The sequence below is a fragment of the Vulpes vulpes genome, chromosome 1 (genome assembly GCF_048418805.1).
Source record: "Vulpes vulpes isolate BD-2025 chromosome 1, VulVul3, whole genome shotgun sequence".
Taxonomy (NCBI): domain Eukaryota; kingdom Metazoa; phylum Chordata; class Mammalia; order Carnivora; family Canidae; genus Vulpes; species Vulpes vulpes.
Window position 1 is genome coordinate 143,475,419 of NC_132780.1, and position 12,748 is coordinate 143,488,166.

At 37.7% G+C, this 12,748-nt stretch overlaps 1 protein-coding gene across 3 annotated transcripts in view; it reads right to left on the reverse strand.

The window, feature by feature from the left end:
• Window positions 1-12,748, reverse strand: part of RCAN2 (regulator of calcineurin 2) — a 261,047-nt gene that overhangs the window by 211,560 nt on the left and 36,739 nt on the right. For all 3 annotated transcript variants that reach the window (XM_072733341.1, XM_072733353.1, XM_072733335.1), the window contains one exon: window positions 8,824-9,050. In XM_072733341.1, the coding sequence (XP_072589442.1) occupies window positions 8,824-9,048 (225 nt within the window). In that variant the 5' untranslated portion in view covers window positions 9,049-9,050. The remainder of the gene's footprint in view (window positions 1-8,823; window positions 9,051-12,748) is intronic.

Here is a 12,748-nt window from a genome sequence, read left to right on the forward strand (position 1 = left end):
CTTTTTCAAAAAGGTGACCTTGTTTAAGCAATGCTTCCATTGTGTATTTCTGGAATTCCCCAAAGTCAGGTCCCAGTCTCCAAAATCATTCCTATTATTTTGTAGCTATTTTTCATTATGATGTTTTGTGTATGTTGTTTTTAAATAAAAATTATTTTATTAGGGTTGGTTGTCCCCCTGAATAACCATACATGGCTCTAAGTTTGTTTCCACAACTTCAAATCTACCCTAAATATGAAGGCTCTGCATCACTCAAAACATTGCAAAGAATATGCTATCAGTGATGGCCAAAGAAGACTCCTTTTGAAAGAGACCATAGTTGCTTAGATACATAAACTCAGAGAAGTTTCTTTAGGGAAAAGACAACCCTACTGGAACTGAGCAACAGGAAGCAGGGCAAGGGCAAGGCTAAGAAATCAAATGTGCACTTACCTTCCCACCCCTCTCTCTAAATCATGATTACCCTACTCTCCCAACTCCCACATTTAGAACAGGACTATGGGTAGGAAGCAGATTTAACGAAAGCTACTTATTGGTGCCAAATTGCTCACATTGAAGACTCATTCCTCTGAAAATTTTTAAAGAAGTTATTTGAAGAGCTAAACTCTTTTCTTCTTCTATGCTCCTTGCAAAGCCTTGAACTTCATCCACATAGTAAAGAATTTAAAATACACTTCTGGTCCAAGTTTTACAACTGGAGAGAATGTAGTACCAAGGAGGAATATAATCTATTTGAAGGAAAAAATACAATTCTCAAGGACCAGGCATTGAAACCACAGCACCTTCCCATGAAATAATTTGGCTCTAGGCCTTCAGGATTCAAAACTAGACTTATACATTAGAAGCACAAACTTAAATACACATATCCTCAAATAGCTTATATGTGTTCATTTCTTCACCCATTAGGTATCAGAATAACAATCAGATTTAAGGGTCACGCTGAAAGTAGAAAGTACAGTTACATGACCAGGTACTTCTCTAAAAACATACAGCTCACATGTGCCATGGAAGATGTCAACTGCAATTGCAAAGTTACATTTTTTCCTTGAAGGTATATTAAAACCATTCTTCCAAACAATATGAATGATAGCAAAAAACTGTGTATATATTATTCTAAAAATATATAATCTACTAATTTAGGTGATTTTTTTTCTATTCATAGTGAAATTTAAAACATCTGCAAAATATACCCTTAGTGATTCTTGGCCAACCTCCTTTATATTTAAAGACAATTGTTAAAATTCCCATAAAGATATGAGCAAGGTTTGATTAGATAATTCAGAAATGTTCTTGTATTATACCTATACATAATTAGGTTACTACAAAAGAAACAAGATATTAAGACCACTAAGAATAAATACAGTGGCCATGACAGAGTATTAACTTTTCTTTTTTTTTTAAAGATTTTATTTATTTATTCATGAGAGACAGAGACAGAGAGAGGCAGAAATACGGCAGAGGGAGAAGAGGCTCCATGCAGGGAGCCTGATGTGGGACTCGATCCCAGGTCTCCAGGATCAGACCCCGGGCCGAAGGCGGCACTAAACCACTGAGCCACCCGGGCTGCCCGAGTATTAATTTTTCATTTGAGCTTCCTGGAAGCTAAGAAAAACAACATGTAAGTTATATAATCTTCCTAGTGAGAAAAATACCAGTTCTCCAAAACTTTACTTAGTTTTCTTGGTACTATGTTCTATGAGAAACCTAACACATGAACCTTATTTGGAGAACCCTGAAGAACACACATCCTAGAACAAACACAGAAATAGTTTTCATGTGGTAAAGACACATTCAACCTTCTGGAAACCAAAGGCTATCATATAAAATCACGACTTCGTTAGAATGCTACAATGAATGGTTAAATCCAGCCTTTCTTTCTACTTGCACAGCACATGTGCCATCTCAGTCCATGTTTTTAGAAGGCCTCTTTCCTTCCTTGAACCAGAGACCTAGACACAGGCTGGGTAGTGGGGAGGGGGAGGAAAGAGAATGAGGAAGGGAACCCATGTTTACCATGAAGACCTAGTGTTGTACCACCTCCTCTACCATTTCACCTCATTTAATCCTATAACAAACCTATAAAGAAGGTATGGTTAAGCCCATTTTATAAAAGAGAATGGAGATCCAGAGAAGTTAAGTTAGCTAAGATCGCATAACCAGTATGCCATAGAAGAAGGATCTGGACGCAAGTGCTTCTAGATCCAAAGCCCTCCCATAGGGCCTTTCTGCTTCTAAGTGGCGATGTTATATCCAGGACTGTGGGGGACATTACAGGATGCAGAAGAATCATGAACTTGCTCTATTGCCCTCAAGATACTTGCAATCAGGGAACCCTGGTTTAGCACCGGTTTAGCCGCAGCGGTTTAGCACCTGCCTTTGGCCCAGGACGCGATCCTGGAGATCTGGGATCAAATCCCACATCGGGCTCCCAGTGCATGGAGCCTGATTCTCCCTCTGCCTATGTCTCTGCCTCTCCCTCTCTCTGTGTGTGACTATCATAAATAAATAAAAATTAAAAAAAAAAAAGATACTTGCAATCATCCAGCTGGAATGTAAGACCAGACCATCATATGAAGCAGCGTATTCTATGTATAAATAATGCACTAAGTAACCTGACATTAGTAATAGCTACAAATATAGGAGGAAAGTGTAGGCTTTGAACAAAGTATGAGACATGATATTTCAACATGTTTGATGAAAAATTTTATCCATGTCATGTAGCTGATTAATGGGTCTCTACCTCAAAACACAGATGGAGATTATGGTGTTTATATTTAAAACAATGGTTACGCTGTCTAATAAAATTTTCCTACCAAAACATATTACCAAAATTATCACCAGAAACTGATCAAACTTAAAAAAATAAACTACCCAGATTCTGTTTCTATATATCCATTCTTCTCAAAAGGTAGGAGAATATAGTTGAACAATGTATGCAAAATTATAAATGAGTAGATAATCAAAAAATGAGAAGGTAATAGTGAAGTATAAGCAGCACACTAATAACTCCACACTCATACAGCAAATATCACATGATATTAATGGAACTGGCACTCAGCTCATCTATATCACACTGATCTCATCCCTGCAGTGAAATGTCAGACCTGCTGTGAAGGATACCTTGGTGGTGTTTTAAAGTTCATGTCCAAACTGTCTGACTTTCTCTGGTTATCTCAGAACAGGTCCCAGGATTTCAGCCTAAGAACCAAGAACAGAATCAAAGAAGTCCAGAAAAGCAGGGTGAAGCCAATGCCATTTTCAGTTGGTGGGAGCAAGGAAAAATAATAATAAAGCTCCTTCCCCCACTCTTCCCCAGGGCTCCATCTCTGAAACTGCCTCTTAAAAAAGGAGGTTCTTAGGTGACACAAATTAAATTTTTTTTTATTTTATTTATTCATGATAGGCACACAGTGAGAGAGAGAGAGAGAGAGAGAGAGAGAGAGAGAGAGGCAGAGACACAGGCAGAGGGAGAAGCAGGCTCCATGCACCAGGAGCCCGACGTGGGACTCGATCCCAGGTCTCCGGGATCACGCCCTAGGCCAAAGGCAGGCGCCAAACTGCTGCGCCACCCAGGGATCCCCTTAGGTGACACAACTTAATAGTTATCCTTAAATTTATATATCCTTTTAAATTTGAAATAACTGAAAATTATCCATTACGACTGGGGCCACGGTGGTTGTTTCTTTTGTGCACTTTTCAGGGCCTCCTGCCTGGGAGGAAAGCAGAGGATGAAATCCAGCTTCTCCTCTACCTGCCAAGCTACCCACAACTGCTCAGGGCTTCAACCACCCCTTCACCTCAGGGCAAAGGGCATCATTTTTTCAAATTCACCATCATGGCCCAGGCAGCATGTCCTAAGACTGCTTCTACACATGGGAGCACCTTCTCATAATTCGGAGTCACTTTATAGGCTAGCAGCAGCTCTGATGGAAACGATATGAAATTGTTTCCAAGTACCTGCATGTTTCAAAGAAGGGAAAAAAGCTCCCCATCCCTCTTTAATATTATCCCAGACTAATTGGAACATGGCAGCCGTTTGTCCCCAGGTGCCATCAAGAATATATGCTCATCTGCTCTTTGGCACAGAAACCAAAGACTCTCAACTCTGTATGCATCGGGCTTAATTCTTTTCACTGCCTCAATTATTTTCAGGTAGTTAAGTGGGGCATTTAGAGTAGCTTGTCAGACGCTCGAGCCCCAGGGTGTCACTCAGTGCTGTGGAGAAGCAAGACACTAAATATGCCTCTGGAATATTTCAGGCACTTTAAGAAAGGTTAAGGTTCCAGGGAATGTCCTACAGCAGCTTTCAAATCTGCTCCACGCTGGGCCTCTCATCTGTCAGGTGCCCCCAAGTGATTAGCAGTGACTAATTATGGTTCCCAGCCATCATCCAGAGAAAAGACAAAATGAGAATAAGTTACTGAATACAATGATACCCACTGTCTTTTTGACAATTTAAACCTTCCTTAAAGCAACAAATCTATTTGTAAATGTCCTTCCACCTAGCAAGGATGAATAGCACAAGAAATACAGTGAAATTCGTAAGTATTTCTGGAATATGTGGTATCTAATTTAACTTGTTAACTGCTTTAGTATTTAAAACAAATGCTCAGTTAGCATTTTTCTACCCTCAGGTCACCAGGGTCGACTTCATTTTTTATTTTTTCAACTTATCTTCAGTGACACTTAAGTTAAAATAAATCTTTTTGTTTATCCTTTGCTACACATTTACAACGGGAGTGATTTGGACTCAACGCATTTATGTTTAGCTTGAGTCTTGCTATTGAATTACCTGAATTCTCTATCTTACATTCTTTTACTTGAATGTTCATGCTGGTGGATGGCCAACATTATTTCCAGAACCTATTTTTCCATCATAGAGTTTACAGATGGTGAGGCATGGTGGGTAATGAACTAGAATTCAATGTCCAGAGGACTTGTACTTACTGTATCAACCTAGGTAGACTAAGTTGCACTCTTAAGAACAACCCCCCAATCCCAGTGGTTTAAAGCAACAAAGGCTTTTTTTTCTTGTCATGTTACATGGTCCTCATGGGCTGGCCAGGACTCTGCTTTGTGTTATCACTCTCCCAACCCCACAACCCAAACTGCCTGAGCAGACGTTCCCTGACACAGTGCCAGTTGCCCCAGCAGGGAGAGAACATTCTTCAGGGTCAAACATTGGTAACCAAGTGCTTGACCTGGAAGTAACAGATCACTCCTGCTTACACATTGGGCAGAACTAGCCAGAGGGTTCCAGAGACTACAACTCTGATATATGCCCAGGAGGCAGAGAAGCAGAAAGACACCACCCTTATAGGGTTGCTATGACAATTAAGGGCTTTAATGTTTATAAAGCATTTGGAAGAGCACCTGGCACCTTGTTACTATATAAGTATTTGCCACTATTATTGTTAATTATTATTATTATTAAGCTGAATAAATTCATAATTTTTGGAGGCCATTATCAAGTCAGGCTTCTCCTTATTGAATTGCATTTGGCTAAATGTTTCATGATGGTTATTTCCCTGTTCTCCTTTAGCTACTAGTGAATGCCAATATCCCATTAAGCAAACCCTCATCTATCTTCAGCATAGACACAGGGCAACCCCCAGGAGATCCCTCCAGCCTCACCTGTCTCAAGATGAGTTTTTGTAGACCTGCTGGATCCTGAAAGGCAAACCCACGGGAGCATGCCAAAGGGAAATGAACTCTAGTAACTTTTAGGTGTTGCATGCTGTGAAAATCCCAGTTCTAAATGCGTTTCATACAAAAATATTTATGTTACAAGCTGTAGCATGCAAACAGCAATCTGCATTTATTGGTTTCAGATGCCAATTTCCTCCAGCTCCAGTTCTCTTCTGTGTTATATAAACAAATCTCAACCATCTGGACCACAACAAGCCACTCTGAAGTATGTGCTCACTCCTTGCAAAAGCATCAAATCAAAATATAATCTCACAGAATTCTGCCTAACAGAAAATTGGAGTGAACAATTTTCACAAAGCTGCTTTTAAAATGTTCTTTAGGTGTCAAAATAGGATAAACAGGATAGCAGAAATGAACTTATCAGAATATTTGTTACTTTGATAAACAAACAAGTATAACAAGAAGATCATATCCTATGGTGTTACATACCTATATTAACAGTCCAATTTAGTGGCTTCCAAATTACTTTAGAAAGGACAAGGGCTTAGAAAAAATTATCTCAGACAGGTGGGAAAACAGAGATTGGTGTAAGACTCATTCAGGATAGTCAGAGAGCAAAAGCTTTAATTCCTACCCAGCTAAGGAAGTTAAAATGTATGCTTTATAATAATTGTAAGAAATAATCTATAGTCCATCAATACCAAGAAACAATGGACGAGAAGTAGACTGTGCCAAAAAACAAAGGACTCTGCCCAAACAAGTTTCATATGTTGCCACTTATCCATCTGGACCTCTGAAATGAATACTAAGCATCATTTCCAATGTCCTATCTCCTTAATATAACTCCAGCGGGCTAACTGCAACTTCCCAAGGTCTTAGAAAATCACAGTGGCCAAATTTGTCCACAGGCAAGTGCAGAAGTACTAGAAATGCTTCTTGTTCCTTTTCCCTCTACCTAAAAATCTCTCTTCACCAGCTTAGCCCAGTGCCTAAAATGTCCACCCTTTCAGAAAGATAACGATCAGACTTTGTGCCTTAGATTCTTGAACTTTGAACACTGTGGAAAGAGACAGGGATATAAAACAAGTGAGTTTTGTTAAGAAAGTGAAAAACGATGGAGGTAAAGGGAAGACTATAAAGGTTTGGAATTTAAAGAGAAAGATGTAGCAGTGAAAATAAAGAGCCCCAAGGCTCCCCAAATACATATTTTTCTAGTGTCTCATGATGATGCCTCCTTGCTATTGTCATCTCTTTTGGTATCTGATCATCTTGCTTTGCCATCCTTAACCGTGTATATGTAATTAGCATATATAAATAAAAACTGAATCTAGATCAGAGTATATGATAACCTACAGACTCTCCTCAAACAGGGGTTACAAAATCACACCAAGGTAGAAGACTTTCCATCTGACTTAATAAGTATAGTTCTGTTGACATTGACCAATTATAAAACTCACCTCCTTGGCTATAAAAATGTGGTCTAAATAATTTGAAGCTGATTCCACTAAACTTCATCTCGTTGATTTCAATTCAATATTTTCTTGAGGTCATTTTAAAAGCAAATACTTTTGGTTAAGCTGCAATGTACCAACTTTGTATACAAATTAATGAGAGTATTTTGTAATCCATGATTCACTCACAGATCAGAATATCAAAATAGATGTGGGAAGTCTACCCAAGCTTCTGGCTTCCTACATAACCAATCCTGGTTCAGTAAATTAGTGCTGCTTGAGCAGCACTACAGAATGAGATAAACTCCTCCCTAGGTTTTACTGTTTCAATCTACCAGGAAAAATTTAGTCAGGAAAGAATCAAAAACCTGTTTTGATCTCTAAGGAAAATCTTTCTATTTGTTGATTAATTTAGATAAATAGATGACGGAATGAGAAAATATAGAATCTTGTTTCATAGCTAATGCCAGGTAGATTTCAGAGGAGGGAATTACTGACTCTGAGTAAATTATAATCTGTGTTGTAAACTGGTTATTATCCAAGAGCAAAATTCCCAGTTTCTTTCAAAGAGATCATATGCCATTTTCTTACTTAAAACAGTCAAGGGATCACAACATTGGAGGTTCTAATCATATCTAAGGCCTTGGATTTCAAGCTCTTTTTAGTCTATCATTTCAATGTTCAACTCCAAAATAATATCAATATAAAACTGTAATTCCAAATCCTCCAGGCTACCAGAATTGTTTACAAAACCAATAAAAGCCAGGTTAAAAAAAGACTTCCAGTAATTATTTTCAGGCAAAGGAGTTTGGAGTTTAAGCAATTGACAAAATCAGTCCAAGTTTGTGAAACAGCAATCATACATCCTACTCTTTTATCTACATAAAGAGATATATACTTTAGTTTAGGAAAAAAGGCCCTTCCCCCAAAAAATGTTGCCCATGTTTTATAACCTACTATAATAGTAGCTGTTTACAATTAGAAATCCACATCCACAGGGCAGTTTTGATCTAATTCAGATACTCCATTAAAAAGGTCAGAGAAATCTAAAATCAGTTTTAAAAACATCTCCAAACAGAATATTTAACTCTGATTTCCAAGAATCATTATATTGAATCAAGTTTGTCTTAAAAAGGGAAGCTTCTTTGCTGGAAAATACTTGTACACAGACAACTTCATTCCCCAATCATTTCAAATCAACCACTTTTACTCAAATTCTTACCACACATAATACAATTCCATCCTGTGTGATATGCTGAACAAAGCAAGACTCTGATAACCAGCCAACTTACCTTTCTAATAATGGCTGCAGGACTCAGGTCATGGCTATGTTTGGAACACTCATCAAACTGCAGGAAGGGTAGGGGTAAAAGAGAGCTTGTGCCATTTTGAGAAAGGCAAATTAAGGTTTTGGCAGAATAGGAGAAAATAAAATTTTTTTTTATTACATCTGCTTCCTAGCCCAAAGGATTTTTCCTGCATCATTATTCCTAACACCACTTGCTCTGTTAGATAGGCTACGAGTCCCCGAGGATGAGATCTGATTCAATGTCTACGACCTTGTCACAACTAGTTGATAACAGAATAGGCTTTTCTCCTCCTGCTATGCATGCCAACTACACATTTTTCAAAACTTCAAAACATCCATCACAAACAAGCCATGGAAATATTTTGGAATAATGCCACATTTCCCCATGATTCAGGAGCAGAAAAGGCTTATTACCTTGCTCTCTTCTCCTTCAAACACTGACTGGTGAACGTTGCACGCAAACAATGAGTTGGGGAGGTCGTTGAAGTCAGTGATTGCTTGAAAGGCTTCCTCTGCAAAACACCGAGTTACAGCCCAGTCTCTGTCTATGCAGCAGAGCAAGAAAAGTCCTCCATCTTCTGGGATGTGCCCCTGCTGCCCCAGGCTCCTCATTCCAATGAAGTAAGATTCTCCCCTCATTCCTGAGGACACAAAGATGGACATGTGTTAGAGTAAACATTGATTCCTTCAAATTTGGTTCTAAAGCTGCAGTTCTGTGAGTGTGTGGGGCAGAGCAAAGTGTGATTAGAAGCAAGGACTATGGGAAGAGGGGAAGACCCAGAAAGTTCACATTACCCCTCTGATCTCTGAGTCACTATTTCCCATCGAGCTCTACCACCAGGCACCAAGTGGGTCAAAAAACCCACTCAACCAAGATATGAATTGGAAGCTGGGGTATCTAGCCCAGCTACGCAATATTTACTAGATATGGAACCTGGGAAAATTATGTAAACTCTCTGAGTCTTTGCTTCCTTATGAATATCAGAGTCAGAAAAGACTTTGACAAGTCAGATGATGAATTATATAGTACCACCACCATTGCCACCACTACTACTAAAGTCTATCCTTTATTGAGTTCCAGGAACTGTTCTAAATGATTGGCATGCATCAACTAACCTATTAAATCTCCACAATAGTTTATGAGACTGGTACTAATGCTATCCCCATTTTACAGATGGAAAAACTGAAGAAAAAAGCAAGGGAGTAACTTTTACTATGTCAGTGATAGTAAATAGCAGGACTAGAATTTAAACCAGGCAGTTTGGCACCCGAGCTCATCTTCCTGCACCATAGAAATGAAGCAGATAAAAATTAGTGCAAGTCTATATTTAAGGAAGTTCAATCTATTTCATCAGTACCTGAATCTTGATTGCAGTAATTCTAATAGTTAATGGTTTATCCATAATGAGGATGTGTGGGTGTGCGCACACATCCCTACCTTCTGCCTGGGATGATTAAGTAATTTGTGAATCCTGAATTTTGAAAATAAGTACTATCTTGGTTAATCCACGGTATTAGATACAGATTTTCCTTTCCTCATAGTCCCCATCACAAAGCTTTCTAGTATTCGTCTTACCCATGTTCAATCATTCTATTATTTCCTCACTCCAACATTTCAAAATTCTACCCAACTGCAGCCAGTTTTATCATCTTTTGATACTGACACATTGCAGCAGATGTTATCAGTCTCCCCACATACCTCAAGGACAGTATCTACATTTTTCTTTTGTATCTACTTTCATGCCTATCATGCTCAGTAATTAGAAGCCCTGAAGGTAAAATAATTTGCCCATAGGTATCCAAGAAGACTGATGGACATGTCTACTGTGGCTGCTGGGTCATCTTCAGGAAGTTCCATTTCCCCAGTCCCAGCACTGCAGAGTACAGGACAGATGGGTGGGTGCCACAGAATAGCACTCTGTCCTCATGACATTTGTTAGACACAAATTCTGATCTCCAGACAAGTATGGGTTCTTGTATATATATCTCTCTCGAACTCTGAATATATGGTTCAGGTGATGAGGTTATGTTTTTCTGTTTTTATTTTTCCTAGAAACAAAGCCCAAGTGGGATCCTGATAAGCATCACTTGATGGCAATATAAATAATGCATTACATAGAAAATCTTGGGCCTGCTTGGGACAGGAGCCAAAGATTTTAAAATTTGAGGTAATAACTCTAAAAACAGATCATTGTAATTGTGGTAAATAAAAATGTTATTCTGTATAAAATATAATGAACCATTTCTGTATTTTAAAGTTCTTAGGGATCCCTGGGTGGCACAGCGGTTTGGCGCCTGCCTTTGGCCCAGGGCGCGATCCTGGAGATCCGGGATCGAATCCCACGTCGGGCTCCCGGTGCATGGAGCTGCTTCTCCCTCTGCCTGTGTCTCTGCCTCTCTCTCTCTTTCTCTCTCTGTGACTAAAAAAAATAAATAAATAAAATAAAAAATCTTTAAAAAAAAATAAAATAAAATAAAGTTCTTAAAACTCCAATACGTTTTCTATATTTAAATCAACAAAGTATTTATTTTAAATAAAAATATAGTACATCTTTTAAGCTTTGTTTTGTTCTATAATTAATCCAAAATATATGAATATTTGTACTTACAAAAATGTCAATGCAATACTTATATGTGTATTTGTTTTCCTTCATATTCATATTTATACTGTTTCAAAGATGTTACTGTAATATGCATAATAACTATCATTTATTATTATTAGAGTACTAAGTACTTTAATAGTAAGAATAATTACTAAGAGCATTGAAATAGGATTATTTTCATCAATGGATTATAGGAAAACTTCTTAATAATAATGAAGTCATAACAATCCATTAGCATGAAGTATAGCTATTACATGTCAATACTGATTTTATTTTTAATCCTGTCCCTCTTATTTAAAAATTTTAAATTAATCAAAAACAGATCCCAAAATGTTCCCAAATGTTTTCCGAGAATGTTTCAATTACTCTTTTTCCGAAAGAAATAAAAATCCATTGCTGAACAAATTAATTAAATAGACGGAATATTAAGCCCTACTTAGGTCTCATTTTAATCTACTCAAATAGCCTTAACTTCTGTTCTAAGCTGTAACAATACGATTATGTTCAAGAGACTTTATTTTAAGCTCATTACTTTCAGTAAAGATTTAAAAGGTGAATGCATTTTTGGCAAACAACCTATTCTACTTATATGGAGAAATATTTTAGAAGTCAGAGCTTTGAACAAAGGAACCCTGATTTGTCATTCCAGGACCATTACTGACTCAGCTCGTACTCTGGAGAAGTCAATCGATCATTTGATGACTCAGTTTATCTTTATAAAACAAGAACAAAAACATCTCTCTGCCTCCCTTCCTCTACAGAGGAAGAAAAGGGGAGCCAAAGAAAGAGAAATGAAGAAGTAATCAAAATCAGCATTAACCACTACATAAAAGGATAAGTAGTATAAAATACTATAAAAACACAACATTATAATAATCTTGGAGCAAGACTATTACGGTTTGGCATTACCACTAACTTTTAGTAAATGCAAATAAACAGAAAGAAAGAGAAGCTCTGAAGACCAAAAGAACCCCTAATAAAGAAATGTAAAGGTCCTATTGCCCAAAAGAACTAGTTTATCTTTTTAAATTAATCTCAAAACTCTGAATTGTTGTAAAACAACTTTTAAGCAACAGTTGCCTGCATAGCATAAGAAGATTTACATGTATCATCCTTATCTCTGAATCTGAGGCTGGTCATCCAAAAGAGAAGAGCTGCCTTCAGCTCAAGGGGCATGTCTTCTGGGAGTTTCCCAACCTCTCCCATGGCCTTGAACATGGCCTCCTTCCTCTGCATGCCCTGAGCACCCTGCACAGCCTTCTCCCATGGATCATCCTACACTGTGTTCACTACTTTACTAGTCTGCATCTCAAACCCTAAGAGTTTGAGAAGAGAGACTGACCTGTCTTCACTGGTGCATCTTCAGCCTGGTTCATGTAGCAAGGCCTCAAAATGATGTTTGACTGAATCAATGAATTATAAAAGAGTCGTGTTTAAAAAAAAACAGACAAAAAAAAAATAACAGACAAACAAATAATTTATAGTGGCCAATTTAAAATATGTACACTAATAATATTTACTACAAATATATCCACAAATATTGAAAACAACCTGCTCACCTCAATGCTAAGGTGTGATTTATAAAATGGAATTTTATAAATGGAAGGCAGCAAGAACGTCTCAAAGCATTCCTTTAGCTAAAATGAAAAACCTGCAATGGATAATTCAAATAACATTTATGTTGTTTTTTTTTTAATTACACATGTTCATTGAAGAAAAAACTGACAACTTCAGAA